This window comes from Podarcis raffonei, chromosome 8 (genome assembly GCF_027172205.1).
Source record: "Podarcis raffonei isolate rPodRaf1 chromosome 8, rPodRaf1.pri, whole genome shotgun sequence".
Lineage (NCBI taxonomy): Eukaryota > Metazoa > Chordata > Lepidosauria > Squamata > Lacertidae > Podarcis > Podarcis raffonei.
The window spans coordinates 49,038,817-49,061,398 of NC_070609.1; the positions used below are offsets into that span (position 1 = coordinate 49,038,817).

The following is a 22,582-nucleotide window of genomic DNA, read 5'->3' on the forward strand; positions in this document are numbered from 1 at the left end:
CACTGGGAATGAGGATCAGGATTGCAGCACACAGGGAAGGGAGTTTAACACTTTCACCCCTGTATCACAGTCCCAGTTGATATTCTCCCCTGACAAGCTGGTATTCTTCCGGAGAGAGAAGCTGCCCAGCAAACATGAAAATGATCCCAGGTTGAAGCAGAGCACACAGGGACAAAGCGGCAACAGCCACTGTCCCTCTGAAAATGTGAGCGCAATCATCTGGATCAAGCTGTAGCACTAACCAAACTACTTCAGTCCTGTGCAAGGCGGAGGAGTAGAATAAAGACATGGGAGCTTTTATGCTCATTCCACTTATTGTTTGCAGTCTTTGCAAGGAGAATCCCTCACCAGGCATGTGGTGTGTGTAAGAAACAGCTGCAATTTAAGCAGGCCCTTGGACTCCCATGGGTTCAGTTGGTTGAGGCGTGAGGTTGGCGCCCTGCCCTTTGGAAGCTGTACAGACACTATATCCCCATAAACATGGCCTGCTCTGTAACTCACTTCCCCCTACACACACTAACAAAGCAGTGGTGCACTAGACCAGCTCCCAAGTTCCAATTAAACAGTCCAAGCTAACCTCCTCTATCAGCCCACAAAAGGCCAAGCCAAATGAAATGTTGATGCAAGAGCATTCTGATCCTAATTCTTCCCCAAACCAAAGAGGCTGCAGCTGCCAGTTAGAGTCATTTCATTGCTCTCGCCCTTCCAGTGTCAGCCCCCCCTCCTGAAGTCACTATTCATAGCAGGGGCTTGATGTGCTTTTAAATAGAGAGGGTATCTGCCAGGCACTCCGGAATGAGTCATACTGAAAACCAACCTCTGAATGTCTGCAATGAAAAGAAGTATCTTTATCATGAATAAGTAACATTAAAAAAAATACTTTGCCTAATTAATCAGGTGCCGTGTTTTCAGTCAATCAAAAGGTTTTTAATCAGCTAATCAACCACTTGGTGCAGCCCTAAAACACTGGCATGGAGTTGCCTGGCTGGGAGCAGAGCCTGGTGGCTGAGCCGGGAGAGAAAATACGTTTTATAACCGTCCTCTTTTTGGCGGATGTCTTCATGCCTCTAAGCCAGCAACCGGCCAAGAGTTCTATTTACAGCTTTATCAATGAGGCCTTTGAGAGTCAAGCCAGAGGCAGCACTTCAAAGTGTGAAGAGAGGAGCAGATGCACCATGTCTGCCTTGATGCCAAGAGAGGCAGGCAAAACACAGTCCCACCCCCTGCCGCTCCCACTCAGGAGGCGTCAGATCCGAGGCTGCAAAGCCAGGGCCAATAGTCAAGCATGCCCAGTGCAGAGGCCAGCCTGCTGGAAGGTTTGGTTGCCACAGCAGAACTCAGTCAGAATGCAGCAGACACTTTTGCTTCTGCTGCAACTACTAGGGGAGCAGAAATAATGCAGAATAGCTCCAGAGTATGGTTTGGGTGGGACTGTGGGTGCTGGTCCCTTGAAGAAAGAAGAGACTTGGGGTTTGAACCCACTAGAGGGGGATGCCAGTCACCCACTCTGCTGCAGGAAAATATTGAGGGGCTCACACTGATTAAGCTCCAGGGCAAGTCTGTGGACATTCTCTGAGGGTAGCGGCAGCAGCAGCAGCAGCAACAACTTTATCCTCATTATGTTCAGTAGAATCTTGTATTATTTGGTCAAACTCAGAGCATGGCAGCCGCTCCTGCTCGTGTAAATTGCATTATCCAGCTGATTTGTGATGTACCCTTTAAAGGCAGGAACAGAGTAAGAGTCTGGGTTGCTAACACCCCTTCTGCCAATCCTACAGGTCACAAGCACAGGTGCCCAGAAAAAGCCAAATGACAAAAGATGTCAGCAGATGTCCCAAAAGCATGTTAAGGGCAGGTATGAGGACACATTGGATCAATAGCACAGTGCTTGAGAAAGGCCTAACCTGCCCCCATTTTCACAATCCTCTCCTTCCCCCTGACAAATACACTTATTAATAAACTTGGGGCGTCATGTAGTGGGGAAACAAGACAGCTACAATCTGGGTACCCGTCTTTTCCCAAAGGAACTAATAACAGCTCTGGGTGGGCAATACGTTCATGAAAAAGGTCAGGAAGTGAAAAAGTTTAAACACTTCCTCCCCAACATAAAGTTTGCTCCAGGCAGCTATTTTTAAATGTTGAATAACAACACGAGGAGACACAGATCTTCTATATCTTGCTTACTTTGATAGAGCAAGTCACTGACACAGAATTTCTATATCCTCCCTCCCACAAAGCATATCTGAATTGCACTAAAGATCCTTTCTGATTAGCAGAACACCTCCAAGCAACTTTAAAACACATCCACTAGCCCCATGGCCTTCAACCTTTCCAAATCCAGGATTTGTCTTTCACCAGAACATGCATTTGGTAACACATCCCCCCCCCATATAGTTATATGGTGGTGTTGCTGCTGCTGTTGCACTATCCCACCTTGGATCAGGCCATGACCTGGTAGTGGGTTTTGATCCAATAGTTGAAGGCTGGTGCTCTAGCCTATGTGGTTTCACTGGCAGGAGCCACTGAGAAAAGGAAGGCAATTGACACAATAAATCTCTCAGTGAAAGGAATTGAGATGGGGGCATGTGTGCCTCCCCAGCCTACTGCTTGCAGCTCCTCTCCTTAGGTAGGACAGTTGCATGTTAGCGAAACATGGATCTCATGAAAGCAACTGTGTGCAGCTTTCAGAGCAAAGGGCCATTTCTGCCCTATCAGTTGTGCCAAGATGATAACCATGCCCTTTTTTCCTGGTGTGTGCATGTTTAAGGCACAGAGACACTCTACCCCTCTGGCTTATGATTGTTTATTTTGTGGCAAGGGAAGTTACAGAAGGGGCGGAAAGGAAGTTCTGGGGTGCAAGGGCCTAGTCCCACTCTCCCCCATCCCCCTCGGGGTTGTCGTCCCGTGGTGGCTCCTGGAACTGGATATTTGCCAGCATGTCCCGCATGGCTGCCATCAGTCTGTTCACACCCTGGTTCAGATTCTGTCCTGCACCGGGCTCTTCCTCTCCACCAGCTCTGACTTCTCCCTGAAACACAGCACAGGGCAAGGAGTTATACAAGGCAGCTTGACTGGATGAGGTGCTGGGCACTGAAGGAGAACCAGCCCAGTCTTTGGGGTCCTCAGAAGAAATGCTAGAAAGAAGCTCATCTCGGTCTCTTTGCTGAAAATTCTCCACTTCTGCTTCTGCTCCTTACAAATACCATACACTTAGGGAGGAAGGCATGGACACTCCAGTCTTCTCGGGGGGAGAACCTGGCAGACTGCATTTGTAGAAGCATACTTGATGGGGCTGATAGGAGTTGAATCAAGCAAAAGGGGGACCATCTAGTCCAGCTTCCTGTTCTCACAGTTGCCAACTTGGTGCCCATTATGGGAAACCTGCAGGCAGGACCCAAGTGCAAGAGCACTCTCCCCTCCTGCCGTTCCCAGCACCTAGTACTCAGAAGCATGCAGCCACCTGCATATCTGCCTTACCTTGGCCAGTCATTTCACACTCAACATACCTGCAAGTTGAAGTTTGGCAAGAGTGAGCGAAAGAAGAGAGATAAAGTGCTTTCATTGGCTGGATGGGTTGCCCTGGGAAAAAAAAGAGAAAGTCTGGTCACAAATGGACCTCTTCCTCTTTCCTAGGAGAGCAGGCACATCATGGCACTTCATGAGCCAGGGAGCGTGCAATTTTGGACTACTATCCAGAAAGACAGTCTGATGTAACGGATCTTAGTGCTGGACAAAGCTTAGAGTCTGGTTCCAATCCCCACTCAACTATGAAACTCACTGGGTAAACTTTGACCAATCACAGGGGCAAAGGGCAGATTTTATGTCATCTGAACTGCTTGGAGGAACGGTGGGATACAAAAGGCAATGTAAAAAGAATAAATATTTGGCCCACTGCGTGGGAAGAACAAAGTGACATGGGGAAGGGTGGGTGGGTCTTTGATGCACTGAGGAAGAGATGGACCACAGCTTATGAGCAATGCATGTACTCTGCAAGCCAAAGGTCCCAGGTTCCATCCCTGTTATCTCCAGTAGGAGGCAATGGGAAAGAACATTCTCTACCTGATTCCCCAGAGCACCTCTGCTACTCAGAGAAGACAATAATGAGCACAATGGGCAGGTAGGCTGGCCTGGAATAAGGCAGCTGACTGGTGTCCATTGGGACTAGTAAGCAGGGAGACCAAGAGGAGCCAGAGTTAAGTGAGAGGTGGAGCCAACTAATTCTAGCTTTCTAGTTTTGTCCCCATCCTTCTCCTTGCTGAGTTCTACAAGGGCAGCATTGAGGCTGAGGAGGAGGAAGCTGATAGGCAGTGATACCTGCTGGGCTGGTTGTAAGTAAACGGGGGAGATTACTGAGGGAAGCAGGGCCTTCAGGGAAGACTGAGATTGGTGGAGCAGTGCCCCATTTGCCCTAATGGACCAGCTTCCACTGCCTGTATAAAAACTCGTAAGCACAATGCATGTTTAAAAGATTCAGAGAACTGGACCACTTCTGGTCCTTCCTGGGGTTTTTTGTCTACCCCAGGCTGACACAGACCTAAATAAATATCCAAGCTACTGAATTGGATGGAGGTATGCGGGAAGCAGCAACAGGTGGTACCTTTCTGGCCTTGTGTACGAAACAATGGAGTCCAGAGGTGGCAGGGGGTCAAACCCCATTATCGGCTGGGAGGTCACTTCCTTGAGAGAGGGAGGGAAATTGAATCCAGGTCAGAACTCATCACCATCTTTGTATTTAGTTGTAGCATTTTTTTACCCTGCTTTTCAGCAAATAGGCTCCTACAGGCTCTTACAGAAGAGCAGTAACTAACAAGACAATCCTTGTCAGTAGGCTTACGATCTAAAATACATGTCCCCAAAGGGAAAAGAGAAGCAAATTCAGGCATCCCTTCTTAAAATTAAAATATTTGTTCCCACAATGGCAAGCTTGAGTGGAAACAGTTCAGGGAGAGGTGCCTGATGTAGCTGATCTCTGGGCAGAGCCGATGGAGTGGCCCTGCTTCGCTTCCCTCCCTTTGCTGCTTCCTACTGGATTACTTATAAAGTGCCAAATATGCACTAGGTGCTGCACAAACAAACAAACAATCAAAACAAAAAAAACGGGTTCCTGCCTGTAGGCTTACAATCTAGAAATATGAGACAAAAGGAGAAGGGAGCTTTGTACAAGCTGGGAGAACTGTGAAAGAAGAAATATGGCTGCTCTCAAGGTGGTGGCAGGTGCAGCCCTGGGATGGCTAGCAAGGCCTCTTGTGGGTGGGAGGGGCCCACCTGGCAGCAGAGCTGTTAAGCTTCCTATACTGACGAGAGGCACAGTGCACACTTGCCATGCAGAAGGTCCCAGACATTCCCATTAAATGGTATCAGGCAACAGTGCTGGGGGAAGCCTCTGCTCTCCAGCTAACAACACTGTGCAGGATGGGCCATTGGCAGCTCAATGCCAGCCAGCTCCTTATGCCCAAAGAACTGTGATATGGGAGCCCAGAAAGGCCATATTGAGCAGAATCAGAAGAAGGAAGAGATACCGACCGGATATGCTCCCCATAAAAATAGGTTTGTGAGGTGCAGCTATGCCGCTGCCCCATCCATTCTCTCACCGGAGGCAATGCTGCTGTGGCTTCCCTTATCTCCGAGAGGATCACATGGCGGTAGACATTCCTGGGAGCGTTCTGGTACCTTGCCTTTCGCCTAAGGGCCAAAAATATTTCAGAGAAGTGGCTCTAATTTGCTATATGCATCCCTCAGAGCTCTCTTTCCCAGCCACACGTAAGCAAAGGCCTCCTCTGTGAAACATATTGGCACCCAGGGGTGCTCACAGATTGCCAGAATCCCCCAAAAGTAGCTGCATTCAGTCAGCCCAGTTAGCAGTTCTTGATAGCTTCAAAAAGGTTTCTTTCCCAACCACCCTCAAATTAGCTGGCACATCTAAGCAGGCACCAAGCACAGCCCACTGTCCAGCTATGTCTCTCCCCCACCCCCTGGTTGTTGAATGCTCTCTTCTCTCAACAGGAGGGTAACAGGTGCAGGAGTCAGCAGAATATGGCAGGGAATGCTTGGAGCCAGAGTGGAAATGAATTCTGCCCGCCATCAGCCTGGAGCAGGTGCAGAGACTCACTTCTGCTCAGCCTCCTCCAACATTGGGTCCTTGGCATCCACCATCCGCAACACCTCATGCACGTTTGTTTCGAGCCAGGCCATGACAGCCGGGTCCTTCCAGAGGGAATGGGTCCTCCCAAGATAGAGGGCAACCAGCTGGTTCAGCACAGGGGGTGAACTGCAGAGGGAAAATGAGACACCTTTAAACATGGCAGCTTAAAGCACTTTGCTGCCTTAGAGGTAGACTTGTGGACAACTCAAAGGAAGAGAAACGAGAGCAGAAGGCCTCAGTTCCAGTACTAGGCATCAAGGCTGATGAAGACTTTCACTTTTAGCAGGGCACAACACATTACACTTTTATCCCGCCCTTGTCCTGGGGGAAAGGGTCAGACACAGAGGTCATCCTTATGTCCATTCCATAGACTGTGACCTGCCCCTCCGACACTGTAGCAACAACAGACCAGACAGTCTTGAACCAGAAACTTGCCCAGCCTCTTTGCTGTAGAGATCCCTTGATGCTTGCTGAAAGCATTAGAAGAAGCTTCTGCTCTCCTGCTGACTGCCATTGGCCCCAGAAACTGACAACATGAGCACCCTTGTCAGCAACCGATTCTCAGTTTGACCTCACGTTGCTGACATGCAATCCTCTGGTTCTGATGCTTCCCTTGGTATTCTGAAAAACCTCCCTCCAATCTTGCTAGTACTCAATAAGAAGATTCAGCTGCTGACACCACAAAACGCCTCACTCCATTCCTGTAAGACTTGCATGTTCTTGGACTGCAAAGAGCATTTTCACACACTCCTTACCTCAACTGGGCGTCCAGTCCAAAGAATGCATGGGATGCTACTGTGGAATCTGGCTGCACACTACAGCGATCCAACAAAGGCATAAGAACTGGAAGAGGCATGAAGAGAAAGAAATGAGAGGGAAAGACCTCCAACCGCCACAAATGCTGTTGCACGGGTACTCAAAATGGGTCACAATTTTGCTCTGCCTCTTGTTTTTTTATTCTTCCCACCACAGAAACAAGTTCTGAATGAAATGGACTTGCAAGGAGTGAGGTGCCATTAAAACCACACAACAGAACTTTTTCTGGCCCCTAATTATTATTTTTAAGGGGTTTTGTTTGAAGTCGCTGTGAAGGAGCAGAGAGGGTGTGCCTTGTCATGGGTCAGCAGCCCAAACTGGACTCCCTTTGTTTGCAGCAGAAGACATTCACTGCTCAGCCATGCAAGGCTGTCTTGGCAGACCTTATATCCCTTTGGAGCCTGGGGCTGGAAGGGGAAACTGGGCAGGCCCCTCCCAGGGACCAGGCAGTCACAGCATGATGAAAGGCAGGACCCATGTGCTGCTCCTGGCTAAAGCGTGACAGTGTCTTGAAGGGAAAGCGTGGAAAAAGAGGAGACGACCAGTCACGGGAAATCTTGATTAAAGCAACCCAACCCCCCTCTGAGGTTTAGCATTACTGCCCTCCCGGAGCCGCCACTGCTGAGGGAATATGAAGGGCTTTATTCACAGCTGCGGCCTTCTGTACACCCATCTTTGAACATTTTACACAGACAGACTCACCATTCGGGAACATGACCAGTGACTGCCGAATGAGGCTGGCAGCTCTTTCGTGGGCTTGGTTGATCTCCGACTCTGGGAGGTCTTCCTGCTGGCTCAGAAAGAAATATGCCAGAGGGACCGAAAAGGCAAAGTTTGGGAGTTGAGACAGGTTCCGATGACCCTAAAGGTGGGGGGTGGGAAGGGGGGGGGAGAGAAGAGGAAGAGAAGCTATGTAAGTATCTGCTTGACAGCTGAGCTGATTGTTTAAAAAACTTGTATCCCATTTTTTGACCGTAGATGGGGCCACAAAGAAAATTACCAATTAAATGCAACACATTAACAGTCCATAAAACCAAACACGGAAAGTCAACAGTAACTCTAGTGGTAAATTGCATTATAAGAGTTGCTCATGAACAGGCTGCAGTTACAACCAGCTCCAGAGGAATCGGAAGCACCACAGGCTGTGGCCAGAGTGACTCACACCTAATTCTTCCGCAGGTGGTGGGGTGACCTTCTGGCAACTCAGCCAGACTCTTCCGTTCTCAGAACGCTTCCTGCCAGGGCCACCCACTAGCAACTCACCTCCCACTCCTGAAACATGCGTGTCAGAAAGGCGTACTCTCTTGCTCGTAGCGACAGCAAATCAATTATCAGCAGTATGCACAGCGGGTCATTCTCTGGATCAAGGCTTTGGAGATGGGAGTGGAATGCAAGGGTGGGGAGATTAGAAACCGTGTGAGTCTATTGCAAAACCAACCAGCGAGAAAGTCCCTTTACCTCAAGGCCTACCAGCAAATTAATCAACCCTTCTCCATGTCTACATAAGGGAGTTAACTGCCCTCTTAAAAACTTTTAGAGAAATTAAGGGCTCAGTAGGTAAACACACTCCTGCTCAGAGCAGAGGTGGGAGACGGGTGTGCTGGTCAGTCCTCCCAACAAGTCTAAAAGACAGACCAGAGGCCTAAAGCTGCTTTATAAGAACCAGTAGTTACCTCAGAATAAGTTTGCAGAACTCCAGGGCGGTGCGAGGACAACCTCTCCTCTCTAGGAAAATCATATGCTTGAACAGAGCCAGATAGAAGGCTCTGAGAGGGACAGCAAAAAAAGCAAAGATTAATGATTAGCAATATAACAACAACAATTCAGTCTGGGCATGGAAAAGGGCATAAACAGGCTTGATCAGCCATGAAGGGCAGCACATTCTGGTTCAACTCCTTTCCTGGCTTGTGCAAAAAAGTCATCTATCTTTAGAGTGAGAAGTCCTGACTGAGCAAGCAAACTCCCATTTGGCACTGTCAATGGGACTCTTACCTGTTCTCTGGCCTCCGGTAGTCCAGTCTGCAGGTCCCGCTGGTGAGGCTGAACATTGGGTGAAAGGCGCACTCCAGGGTGTAGAGGGCTCTTTCTGCAAAAGAGGCACCAAGAGTGGGGCATGGCTGAGTCGCCTTCTGTAGCCTTTCATGTACTGATTATATTCTTCAAAAACAAGGCGAGGTATTAAATTTTAATACTTTAAGCCCATATGGCTTGGGTGCAGGATACCACCTCCCTACCAACTTGCATGCTGCTTAAGATCATAATAACTTAAGAAGAGCCGGCCGAATCAGACCGATGGCCCATCTAGTCCAGCATTCTGTTCTCACAGGGCCACCCTATGGGAAATCAGCAAGCAGGGCTCAAGTACAAGAGCAGTCCCCACTTCTGTGGTTTTCTGCAACTGGTATTCAGCTGTGGTGGACATGCCTTCCTCCATTTCTAGCACCGACATAACAATATTGTAGATTTTTAATGAGACTGTGATTTGAACTGTTGCAAGCTGCCTGAGTGATGCAAATGTATTTGAAGCATTAGAACAGAAATCTAATATATACACTATGCAATGTAAACAAACTATGCAATACAGATTTAATAACACGCAGTAAGCAAGTTTTAGTGTTGGTTTTTGCTGTTGTGGGTATCATGTTTAGGTGGCAGCAAAAAGGTCAGGCAGAGGTAGCCACAAGAGCAATCCCACTCTGGTCCAAGCTACCTAGGAAATTGGTGTGTGTGTGTGTTCCCTCCTGTAGCACCAGAGCAGGGGTAGCTAACATGATGCCACCTGGATGTTGTAGGCTGCAACCTCCATCATCTCTGACCATGGTGATGCTGGGAGTTGTGGATCAATAACATCTGGAGGATGCTATATTGGTTACCCCTGTCCTGGAGGCAGGAGACACCACTCATCTTTGGGGTTGTTGTTGTTTTTTTTTTGTTAAAATATTGTTATCCCATTTCTCAGTCAAATCAGCATTTAACCCAGGTTCCACTAAATGCTAGAAATACTAAAATTAGTACTCTACTGTTGTTGAAATGGCTAGAGTGGGAACATGATGAACTGAAAGGGGACTTCATAGATGAGGTGCCACAAATGAGAAGGCCCTGTTCCCTTCAAGTCTGACTCTAAAGAGGAAGTGGAAGGTGCTTCCTAATCCAGGTGTCCTATGAAACAGTTGCATCCCAGGGAGTGAAGAGCAATGCTCTGGATTACTAGCTGGTGACACATATGGCTCCCACAATCCCCTATTCTGGAAGGCATGGCCCTCTTTAGAACACATGCATCCTTCTAGACTCCCTCCTCCGTTTTGGGGAGAACCATAATTCCAGGAGTAGCTCAAGCAACACAGCACAGCCCTCCCAGCTTCTACTCTGGCTGCCCTCAGCTTCTTACCGACAAGGTCTCTGGCCATCTCCTGGTCCTCCTGCATCCGACAGACGTCACTGAGCTGTAAGAGTGAGTCTACATGCGAAGGGTTCATCTGGAGCAAAAGCTGAAAGCAGACAGATGAAGCAAGCATTTTGAAATCTGTGACATGGCCATTTCCTTCTCTTCATATTTTATTGATCCGGAGGATGACTTTTCATGAAAACAGTCGGCTACATAATAACAGGCTAGGGAACAAACAATTACTCCAAGATGTGAAACATTCAGTTCTTTGATTGCTCCGAAGTGGTGTATTAAGTGAAATTGCAATGGGCTGCACTTCACCTTGAATGAACTCCCAAGCCCATCAACTGTGAATGGTGCAAGAAAACAGATATAAGATTAGAGAGGGATCTCCGGGGTGGGGAGGGGCTGACCAGGATCACTACAAAGTTTTCAGTCAGCCTGATTAGGCACCACCATATGCATACGAGACAACTAATTTCAGAACTTGTACTGTGAGGCAGTTGATGACCTGAGGAGTTACACTAGGACATCTTGACTAGTCAATTGGTCAACAAGGGCCTAACCCCTTGGAGCTGAAGGAAGCAAAGGTAGCTGCAGTGTGGTGTGGGGGTGGCACATGCTGGTGGGACAGGACAGAACAGGGTCGTACCATGCCTAAGGGGCTGCACACAGCATAAGCTTTGATGCCTGCAAATCGCAACCTCAACCCACCCCTATCCCGATCACAATTAGCTGGGAAATAACAGGACCACCCAGCTCTAGCTGTGGGGTATCTGTCTGACCACTTGTAGGCCACAGAATGCTGAACTCAGCAGACATTTGGTCTGACCATGACCCACTGTGCCAAGGCTTGCATTGCGACAACTGTCATCTGAATTTGCAAAGCTGCAGCTTCTAGCTGCTGCCTTCTGTTTTTCCCCAAGCCAAAGACACCCATCAAGCACAGATCCCATGCCCAAGCAATGAGTGGTGAGAGTGCAAAGCGTGAGTCTTCCCTAGACAAAGGGTCTTCTATCTAAAAAACAGAACAGTGAAGTTTCAAAGAGCCGTGTTTGCCCTCATCGGGGAAGGGGAAGGCGGAGGGAGGCTGGGGGTCTCCAAGCTCAATGTCCTGATTATGCTAATATTAGGCCAAGAATGATTTGCCTGCTTTGTGTGTACCATCAAAGTTGTTGCCCAACTTAATTCACCAGGATATGGTCAGTAAAGCCTCAAAGCAGAGCCTGTTCTGCTAAAGTACCAAGAGAAATTAGGCACTCCTTTCTTCAAATCTGGAAAAAGAAGTTTAAAAATAGCACAGCTGCCTATTCAAATCTTGCTTGTTAGAATCCACTCAGCGCTCTCTTTGCTCACCCCCACCTTCTGTCCCAGACAGGAGGGGCGTCCTCAGCCAGGGGCTTGCTTTATGGATGAGTTCATCCAGGTCAACAACAACGGCTGCAAGCCCAATGTGGAAATCAAGTTCCTTTATGACAGGCAGGGCAACCTCTGCACTGCAGGAGAGCCTTGTTCCACATCAGATTTCTGCTCCATAGAGTAACAGAACAGATTGCCTCTTCCCGAACCAATGACTTCAAGTTACAAGAAAGCAGATTGAGACTAAACACCAGCAAGAACTTTCTGACAGTAAGAGCTGTTTGACAGTGGAGCAGACTCCCTTGGGAGGTGTGGACTCTCCTTCAATGGAGGTGTTTAAGCAGAGGTTGGATGACCATCTGTCATGAATGCTTTAGCTGAGATTCCTGCATTGCAGAGGGCTGGACTAGATGACCCTTGGGCTTTCATTCCAACTCTATGATTCCCCACAGGACCAGGAGTACAGACCAAAGCGTCAACGAACATAATTATATCGCAATCCCAAAAGTGATTTTTGAATTTTCAGAAAGAGAGATACAAAGGAGGAACTTCCAGCTACCCTCCCACAAAATACAGAGTCAGCCTTTGGAATTCACTGCCTCAGGCTGTTGTGATGCTACCAATATAGCTTGCTTTTGGAAAAGGATTAGGTGAAAACATCAGTCACTAGTAGCAAAATCTTCCAAGACACAAAAACATGGCAGCAGATAATGCTTTAGACACCCACCACCATCAAGGGTCTCTTTAGTCACTGAACCCTTCAGTCCAAATCTTACAAACATGGGCAAACATTGTGCATAAGATCTGGACAAAAGGATGCAGGATCTGTGACTATGCTATGTACTGCGAAGGACTAGAGCCCAGAATGCAGCAGGGTTTGCCATCTCCATGTAATAACAAACTCATTGTCCTGTACTCTGAAGACCAAACTAGACAAGACATTTGTCATGCAGTTTGTTTTCTGCTGTGTTTGAGTTTAAAAACAGAAGGGGAAGGAGCCTTCTTAACCATTTCCCCCTGTCACATTCACAACCAGAATCGCTCACCCACCCATGCCTACAATTCAATTATTCTGTTTGCTGATGGGGAATACCAATGGAAGCTCCCCTTCAGGTTGTGCAGGGAGAGGAGAAATTATGATCATGACTGTGGCTATGGGGCAAAGGGCTACAATCTGACTTGGCTCCCTGCCCCTGAAAACGATGGCAAACTACGTGAGCAAAGAAACATCTCATTTGGTCCCAAGACATGGCACTTCTTGCCCACGCTGGCCGCAACCACTTTTTCCAGCTGTCCGCCTCTGACCACTAGAGTGTAAGGACATCACAGTATACATGCCCTGCTTGTGAACCTCCTACAGTGGCCACTGCCAGTCTTGGGTCAGAGCAATTCCACAGATGGAATGCTGAGCTACCTGGACCATTGCTCTGACACAGGAGGGTCCTTCTTGTAAAACGTTCAACACGCAATCGCCTGATACAATACAGGTTGGCAGACTGCTGGATGTTCAGAGACCAGGTACTGGCAACAGCAAAAATGGCTGCCATTCTTACAGGTGGGTTCTGATCATTGCAGCACGGCCTTGTCCGATTGAGAACCTACCACCAGATTGTTTGGATCCATGGACTCCACGGCATCCAAGAACTTGAACTGCACCTGCTGGTATTCTCGATGGTGCTCAAATGCAAAGTGTTGTACCCCTCGCTTTGTTTCTAGCAGCGCCATGGATATGCCTAGGCAGAATTGGGGATGGAAAGGGGAGAGAAAGAGGGCTGTTAATGCACAATGCAATATATTTACAGTGCCTATGGGAACATGCCCAACCCAACAACTAGTTCTGTTAGCTGACTCTCTAAAGCAAGTGTGGGAAACCTTTACATCAGCCTTTCTCAACCTTGGGTCCCCAAATGTTGTTGGACTTCAACTCTCATCATCGCTGACCACTGCTCCCACTAGCTAGGGGGAGTTGGAGTCCAACAACATCTAAGAACCCAAGGTTTAGGAAGGCTGCTCTAGATGTTGCTGAACCACAACTCCCATCATTCCTGGCTACTGGCCATGCTTGCTGGGGCTGATGGGAGTGGTAGTTCAGCAACACCTGGAAGGTCAAAGGTTTCCTGCTCTTGCGCCAAAGCAAGGATTCTTGCTTTCTCCAGGCTTAAAAACAAATTGAGGCGCCAAGCAAGCACACAGGCAAAGAAGCGTGGGCAGTCAGGGTTATAGATACTTGGGTAAGGAGATAAATCTTCCTTTCCGACATCTTCCAGAAAGCTAGACTGTGCAATGACTCCAGGCACAGAAAAAGAGACCTCCTTTTGGTCACATAAAGAGAAATGTGGGTGGAGTAACATACAAACACTGCTCAGCACATGCGGTCCTGCTACTTGACATGTGAAGATGTACTTCCTCACACACAAAATAAAGCAGCCTGCCCCAAATTGGCTGGGAATGATGGGAGTTCTAGTCCAAAACATCTGAAGGAAACTAAGTGGAAGGGGAAGATTGCACTAAAGTAACATCTATGAAGATGTAATCAGCAACCAGGCATGTATTCCCAATGCAGATGTTTAAGCCAGTGGGAGTGCACAGAGCACCTGAGGGAAGCAGGGAAAGCCTCTCACCTGTTTTGCTATGGCGTGGCCAAGTGTTCTTAGGCACTGTCAGCCACGTGCTACGGACATACTGGCGCTGCCTCTGCCGTGGCCTGCAGAAGAAACAGAACTTGGAGACTGAATGCAAGACCAATGAATACCACAAGGTTTACCACAGTGACACAGACAGAGACACATACACAAACAAACCGAGACACTCAGGCAAAATAAAATAATAACAATAATAATAATTATTTATTATTATTTATACCCCACCCATCTGGATGGGTTTCCCCAGCCTCTCTGGGCGGCTTCCAACAAAATATTAAAATACAATGTTATTTTAGCTGAACATACTGATGAAAATTACTTATTATTTATTTTATTTATAAAATTTATATCCCATTCTTTAATGCAAACAATCTCAGGGTGGCCACATTCCAATAAAACAATAAAAATACACACAGTAATCCCCCCACAATAAAACATTAAAAACAGAACAAAAAATGCAATTTTCAATCTGCTCCATATGATGGCTTAGCATTTCATTTCCTATCCAGATTTCCAATGAGCCCTGTCTTAAGGGGCATTTATTTACCTGAGCCCTTATCTAATTTCCAGATTGGTCTTCTAGTCCACATGGCTGATGGCTTCATTTGGAGCATTCTTTTACCATGAAAGGACTCTGTCATGTGACTGACCAACCCTGGCTTCCTCCTGTGGTTACCTGCTTGTGTATCATAAATATAATCTGGTACCGGCCACTAATAATGAACCATACATTATATATATTACTGCTATTTTTTAATGCTATTTTTGTGATATACAAATAACATGAGAAGAAAAAAAATGCAATCTGGTCTCTCAGAATTAGGAAGGTCAGATATCATCTCCTTCCCATCTAACTAGAAAGCCATCTTTTTCATTAGCAGATTTCTCTCTGTTTCAGCCTTTCCCCACCTGTTGTCTCCCACAACCCCCATCAGCCACAGTCAGTACAAGTTTGCTGACTGGAGCTGATGGGAAGTGTAGTCCAAACCAGGGCACCAGGTTAGTGAAGGTTGCTCTACACTTTGCTGTGCTCTGCCAGTAGTTGCCGCTATCTTGCTGAAGCAAACAGCACTATAAGCACCAACTACTAGCACAGCACAAAAAATTACAAAATGCACCAAAATGAAGCAAATACCCACAAGATCTCCCACGCAGAGAGAAAATTTGTTTAACTCCGAAGCTGCAAGCTGCTCACGCGCTCTTTGTAAACAAACCAGAGAGTCATATGTAGTGCCTCAGTAAATTCAGCTGATTAATTGATACTTGGGGAATGGCAAGGCGGTGAGGGAAAAGAAGCTCAACAGGACAGGTATTTAGGACAGCAGCACGCTACTGGCTTGCGCCTACCAGAACTGGGACCATGCCTCCTGAACCTTCAGATATCTATGTCGGCTCCCTGCCTTCCTGAAGAAATTATAGGCTGCTTCCTGCACTTGGAACAGCAGCATAATCATGGTTCAAAGTCACCACCATGTCCTCTTTCCTACCACATCCTAATGACCTACAAGTACTTGTCCGCATCCAGGCACCTCACACTTGTAGGCTGGGCTTTAAAGAGATTGTTTAGATTAGCACAAAGGGTTAAAAACTGACACTATCTCTAAGGAAACACTGAAGCTATTGTGCTGATGTCCCATTTCCCTCGTCTTCAGCACTCTGTGATGTCTGAGATCTCCACAACATCCCTTGTCTCAGAGACAGTCTAAAAGTGGAGTGTTAAGCAAGAGGCATTCAAAGTTCCTCAGCCTAAGAGGCTTAAGCAAAAAGTATGTTTTTATAGGACAACTGGCAGATGCTTTAGTCTCCCACAGGACCTAACTAAGCACATGCTTCACACTTCTTGAGTTTGAACTTACCTCTGATCACCAAGAACTGCTCGGGCCCCAAAATATCTCTTCAGCTCTGTTTCTGGATTCAAGTTCCTGGAAAAAAAATGTAATACAAATCCACCTATTTATTTATTTATATTAATTATTTCTATTAATTATATACAAAGAACAAGAAACAGGTCTGTGCCCTGAGAAGCTTACAATCTAAAATTCAGCAGCAGGTGGGGAGAGCGCTGTTGTCCTCAGGTCCTGCTTCTGGGCTTCCCCTGGGCATTTGATTCGCCACTTTGAGAACTAGATAGGCCTTTGGCCTGTTCTAAGAGGGCTCTTCTTATGCAACAAGAGAAGGAGCAGAGATGGAGCCAGAGGCAACCGGGTGACAAACACCAATTTGTTTCAGTTTGCTTAGGCGTAAGTCAGGGACAGGAAACCCATGGCTCTCCAGATTGCTGGCCAATGGTCATGGATGATGGAAGTTGGAGTTCAGCAACATCTGGAGGGCCACAAATTCTTTTATCCCTGATGAAGATGTTCTGGGAGACAGAGTCAAGCTTACAGGAAGGGAGACATGGCAGAGGCCCTTCCCAAAAGGTATATTCAGCAACCCCTTTGCTGAAACACCCTACCTAGCCTTACATTTCTTTCCATACCTCTTCTGAGTGTTTCACTTATCTCTACTACTGGAGGAGCAGAGGATATATTTAAAAGGGCAGAAGCAATAAGGACCACAGTAAACAAACACAGCAAGAAGCAGGGCAGCTTAATACGGTATTTTCATCTCACCACTCCTTGCCCTTTCAGTATTGCTACAAAATAGCTTCGAAACAGAAAGTGCCAATACTGCCCTCTCTTGATCAAAAAGTGCAAGACATCTAACACACCACTAAACTGCCAGCAATCTTACAAGCAACTGTAAACAGGGCTGGAATTTAGTTGCACTCTCTGAAATACGGTGCAGAATTCTGACCTCTCAGAATGCAACTCTCTGTTTTGATCCAAATATATTTCTGACCCCTGTTGTGGAGAAAGGTTTGAAATACGCAGGCAGGTCCACTACCCCCCCCCAAGTGAAAGGAGGGCTTAAGGCAGACATTTCAATGGTTAGAGTGAAAACGGTGTGTCATTCATGTAAAATGCTGCAGTAATAATAAACTGAGGGAAGCTTGTAATTTGATCTGCCCTTCTACATAACGCATGCTACTTCAAAAGTTCAGCTTTTCATACACTAAGTAGAATAGAAACATTGCCACCTGATCCCACCCCCCCTCATCATGCCCCCCTCCACCTCTCCCCCCCTTTTCTTCCTAATGTTACACTAATGTCTCAACAAATGAAACTGATCTGTAGAAAATGTAACTGGAAAAAAGAGACATTGCACATAACTTTTGTAAACCAAGAAATCCTTAATAAAAATATGTTTGTTTGTTTCTTAAAAAGTTCAGCTTTTCCACAGACTTTTGAGAAGTTTTACCAATGACTAGTGGGAGGACTATTGAGAAGTGCATGGAGTCTGAGGAGAAGCAAAAGCTGAAATAGGAAGAGGCAAGACAATTTAGCCACCAGAGTAGGTGAAGAAGAGATGCTCAAGTTCCATTGTTCAATTATTGCCTACCACAACCGCTACCACTTTTTGAGGATAAACCACACATGTATGATTTTAAAAGACAACAATTCATTGTATTTGCATTGAGCTTCCTGTGAGGCATGCCTTATTTTCTGGGAGGGACAAACACAAACACACACACAGAGAACATCTACTGAGCTGCTTCAGCTCTCCCTTCCCAGGTGTAACTTGACAGGCCAAGGATTTGGAGACACCGTTGTAGCAGCAGCACAGGAGGTGCAAGAAGTGCTGGTTGGTATGGCTGGAGGACACGCCGTTAAGTCAAGACTATGCAACATGGTGCCCTCCAAATGCTGCAGACCACAGCTCCCATCAGCCCCCGATAGTATGGCCAATACTCATCAAGATGCTGCAGTCCACAACATCTGACGGGTACTACCTTGGCTATAATATGCTGCCATCTAGCATGGACTCCTACTCCCCACAGCAGCAACCAGATCCTTCTCCAATCTCTTTAATAGTTAACAAAGCAGCAACTGGGAAAATCTAAGGTAGGTGGCAAAACATGCCTCAACTCCCAGACACGAGTTGCTCACTGAGCCTGACTGTATTCCCCATTCATCTTTGGGGAAGACATACAGTCTGCATGCTTGAAGGTACTTTGTTGGCAAATAAAGAGCAAGCTCCAGAAACCTCCACAGCACACAGAATACATGTGGATGTGACAGTATAAAACAGGGACTTTATCAGGAAGATAAAGGACTTCTGTGAATGGTGTCTAAATGCAAAACAAATGGAGAAAAGGAAGCAACAAAAGCTCTAACAACACTCTCTAAAGCAGAGGAGGAAACTTGTGACCATTGAGCATGGCCAATGGTCAGGGATGATGAGAGCAGTAGGCCAGCAACATACGGAAGGCTGCAGCTTAGCCACCTCCGTTCTAAAGCAAAAGTACTTTTGTGCAGGAATTTTGGTTCCTCCCACAAATATTCCACAAGCCACAGACTTCACTTGGTCAACTTGCTCCCAGTCCCAAGTGTCCCTAGGTTAGGAAAACGCCTTCGTAGGACTTGGCTTCTTACCTGTGCTCTATGTAGAGCAAAGGCCGATGGTCCGTGATAACTGTGCTCTGGCTCTGGCAAGGTGGCCCATTGGAGTTCTCAATCCTCACAAGGATGCTTTCAATGTCTTCTGCATCATCCTCATCTCCAGGGCACTGTTAAGAAACATGAAAGTTTACAAGGAAAGCTGCAATATTCTGAGATTCAGCCCCTGATAAAGGAGCTGTCTTTAATGCCTTCCATGTACCCAAACATACTGCTTTAACTTGTCCTAGCACAAATTTCTTCACCCTCTTCTACTAATATGGTGTGGCTGTGTATCTGTCATGACATCTAGTCTCTGTTCACTACATCTAGCTGGTCAGCTTTCACTGGGGTTGGAATTACGTTCCCACCACATTTTAAAGAGCCAATCCTACACAAGGGTATATAAATATTTCAAATCCCAAGGGGGCCAGGAGGATGGGATTCATCCAGCCCTGTCTTATCCTTCCTATATGCATTAGCTAGCCTCACATGGCATCCCCCTCTGGGTGCTAAACCCACAAACCTAGTTCATATTTACCAGAGACTCGCCAGACGCATTCTTCTTATTCTTTCTTTTCTTCTTTTTCTTTCGTGATTTGTTATTTGAAATAGGCTTTTAAAAATAAAAGTGAATGGTACAATTAAGATATATATATTGCAACATCAAATCAGAAGCAGAAACATAACTAAGGGATCTAGCCCTGAGAAAAACTTCAGCATTACTTCAGCATTTCTTTTTAAATAAATCATCTCTTGATTCACACATTCTAACACACAGGACACATTTGCATAGTGGCTATCCTAGGAATTAGATGCAATCATGTAGCACATCTGACTCCTGAAAGTAAAGTTTGTCAGGAGTTTATGTCACAGCAGTCTTCCTGTCCAGGAAGCAGAATCTATACAACCTCACATTATATGTATAAGGGTTTCCCAAGGAAAGAGTGCCCTGCCTTTTCCAGGGATACATCTGGGGCACTCACTACTCTTTTGCACAGTTATGTGTGTTACTGTCCCAGCTGCCTACAGGGTACTTGCCATCTGGTCCGGTTGCTCTGTCTCGTCTCCTTCTCTCTGCCTGTCAGTCTTGAGACCTTCTTTGTTCCCTGTGTCACCCTCCTCCTGCAGCCTGGAATCATCTTTGTCCTCTTTAGATGCTACATCATCCTCTGCTTCTTCATTGGTTATCTGTGCAGGTAAAAATTAGTCCAGTTGAACAAATAGGACACATTCCCTAATCATTCCGTGAAATAAAAGCACAGGTTATGTTTGTTTTATTTTGCAGAATTGCAGAATAATGCAGAGGTATGGATTCTTTCACTTATCATATAAAAGGGAAACACCACAGCCTGGTGATAAGTCATGCTTTGATAGAGAAAACCACAAGTTCAATTTACTGTAAAACACACTTTAGAAAGCAGGGCCAGGAAAGCCCTCTGGTTTGATGCTTCAGAGAGCCACTATCACTCAGACATTACTGGGCTAGACAGACCAATGGCCTGATTCTATATATGATGGCTTTCCAAGTTTATAAAACGGGGGGAAGAAGAAAAGAGATTAAATGGGCCCATTTCTTTCTCTCTCCCTTATAATATTAGAATGCAGGGCCAGGAAACAAAGCTGACTAGCAGCAGTCACAGGAAAGTGCATTTCATGCAATGGAGAAATTAACTTCATGTCACCACACAATATTTGCCAATAGCTCAGCTTGCTTTAAGAAAGCAACTTCATGGCACATTAGACAACTTCATGGCACATAGAGCTTCCCAATACAAAGTCATTTTTTTGGGGGGGGAGGGGGACTTTAGCCTTCAGGTCCTACTTCTAAACTTCCCAAAAGCATTTGCTTGGTCACTATGGGGAACAGGATGCTGGACTACATGACCTTAGGGCTGATCAGTCAGGAAATTCTGATTTGCTATGACAGCTAGGGACGCGGGTGGCACTGTGAGTTAAACCACAGAGCCTAGGGCTTGCCGATCAGAAGGTCGGCAGTTCGAATCCCCGCGACGGGGTGAGCTCCCATTGCTCGGTCCCAGCTCCTGCCAACCTAGCAGTTCGAAAGCACGTCAAAGTGCAAGTAGATAAATAGGTACCGCTCTGGCGGGAAGGTAAACGGTGTTTCCGTGCGCTGCTCTGGTTCGCCAGAAGCGGCTTAGTCATGCTGGCCACATGACCCGGAAGCTGTACGCCGACTCCCTCGGCCAATAAAGTGAGATGAGCGCCGCAACCCCAGAGTCGGCCATGACTGGACCTAATGGTCAGGGGTCCCTTTACCTTTATGACAGCCAACAGTGGAACCTCCACATACTGCGAGGGTATTCAACTGAATACCATTTGCTGGGGTAGGGAGAACATAAGAAGTGCCTAACTGCTGGATCAGGCCAAAGGGCCATCTAGTCCAACATTTCTCTTTTCACGATGGCCATCAAGAGGCCTATGGGAAGCATGCAAGTAGGACCGGAGCTCAACAGCAACTCTCTCAGCTGGCATTCAGAAGCATAAACTGCCTCCAACCGTGGAGGATAAATAAAAAGCCTGCTGCCTGCCATCACGCCCTGCCGCTTCTGAGCTTCTTGGAAACATCTGCCAGGCTACTACGGGAAAGCAGCGGAAGGTGAAACGGGCGGCGGGCCTTTGCCTCTTCTTCTCCTTCTTCCTGAGCCATTATGGCAAACCTCCTCCCGCTTCAGGGCCACACTGGCGGCAGCTCAGCAGACCCGACCCTCACCAGCTCGAAGAGGTTGGTGACCCGACCCGCCGGCTCCTGCCGGGGCCGCCTCTTGCTGCCTCCAGCCCCCGACAACGACGGCACCTCGCCTCCTCCTCCACCTCCTCCGTCCTCTTCCTCCTCCTCTTCCTCGCCGCCGCCTCCCACATCGAGGCCTCCCAGAGGCGACTGCCCCCGCGATTCCCCCCTCAGCCTCCTCAAGGCCCGTCGCGACATAATAGAACCGTAGCACCCCGGGCAAGAGAAGCCGACGGACCGGAAGCCGCCTGGAGGCCCTGAAAGAGAGCAGAGGCGCTTCTTCGTGACGTGTGCGCGTCGCTGCCCGAGAGGACGCCTCCGACGAGTCGGACGGCTCTGAGCATGCCTCGTTTGCCTGCGCAGGTCCTTATATTTGATTCCACCAGGACCGTGCGGCAATAAGTCGCGGCTGCAGAGCAAAGCCTTCGCCTCGGGCTGCGTGTCCGCAGGTCCTCGATTCCAGCTGGAATTAAGAGCGAAGGAAGAGCCTCTTGGATCCGGCCATCTGGTCCCGCATCCAAGCTCTCGCAAGCGGGACCCGAGCACCAGAGCGCTCTCCCCTCCTGTGGTCTCCAGCAACTGGTATTCAGAAACATCGCTGCCTCCGACTACGGATAGGAAGCCCAGGCGTCGTGGCTCGTAGCCGTCGATAGCCGCGCCCTCCATGAATGTGCCTAATTCTCTTTTAAAGCCACCCAAGTTGGGGTGGATATTGAGCTTGAGGAAAAGAAAGGAGCATCGTTCTCTTGTATCTGGGCCTTTGACTGCTTGGTTTAATGTGGTTAGAACTGCCATTGTGGAAAAGATTACTCATCAACTGAAACGCAGGCAAGGTCAAACAAAACTAGACTCTATACCCTTTCATTTGGCCTTTTATTAATTTAGTTGGCTTTCCAAAGAAAGTGCTCATTCAAGCTTGGGAAATGTAGAAACATGTATAAATACCACAGTGATCTTGTATATTCTGTTGTTGTTGTTGCTCTTGTTTTTCCCCCTGAGCTACAGAGT

The 22,582-nt window shown here is 47.3% G+C and overlaps 1 protein-coding gene across 1 annotated transcript; it reads right to left on the minus strand.

The window, feature by feature from the left end:
• Positions 1-2,789: 2,789 nt before the first annotated feature.
• On the minus strand, positions 2,790-21,843 carry TCF25 (transcription factor 25). The gene is made up of 18 exons (XM_053399910.1): positions 21,557-21,843; positions 19,864-20,013; positions 19,364-19,438; positions 18,820-18,953; positions 16,201-16,266; positions 14,324-14,406; positions 13,305-13,435; positions 10,347-10,446; positions 8,951-9,044; positions 8,632-8,724; positions 8,222-8,327; positions 7,661-7,820; positions 6,898-6,985; positions 6,110-6,268; positions 5,592-5,682; positions 4,598-4,677; positions 3,507-3,579; positions 2,790-3,028 (listed from the first exon to the last, which is right to left on the minus strand). Exons 1-18 carry the CDS (start codon positions 21,770-21,772, stop codon positions 2,864-2,866), a joined length of 2,064 nt encoding a protein of 687 aa, XP_053255885.1. The 5' UTR covers positions 21,773-21,843; the 3' UTR covers positions 2,790-2,863.
• Between the last annotated feature and the right edge of the window lie 739 nt (positions 21,844-22,582).

Bases quoted from the DNA above. Each gene is read 5' to 3' on its own strand.
- TCF25 (XM_053399910.1), bottom strand. From the start codon at position 21,772: ATGTCGCGACGGGCCTTGAGGAGGCTGAGGGGGGAATCGCGGGGGCAG. The intron at 14,407-16,200 runs GTAAGTTCAAAC...TTTCTTCTGCAG, and splicing joins GCAGTTCTTGGTGATCAGAG to GCCACGGCAGAGGCAGCGCC. The intron at 5,683-6,109 runs GTGAGTCTCTGC...TTTGGCCCTTAG, and splicing joins TTGGAGGAGGCTGAGCAGAA to GCGAAAGGCAAGGTACCAGA.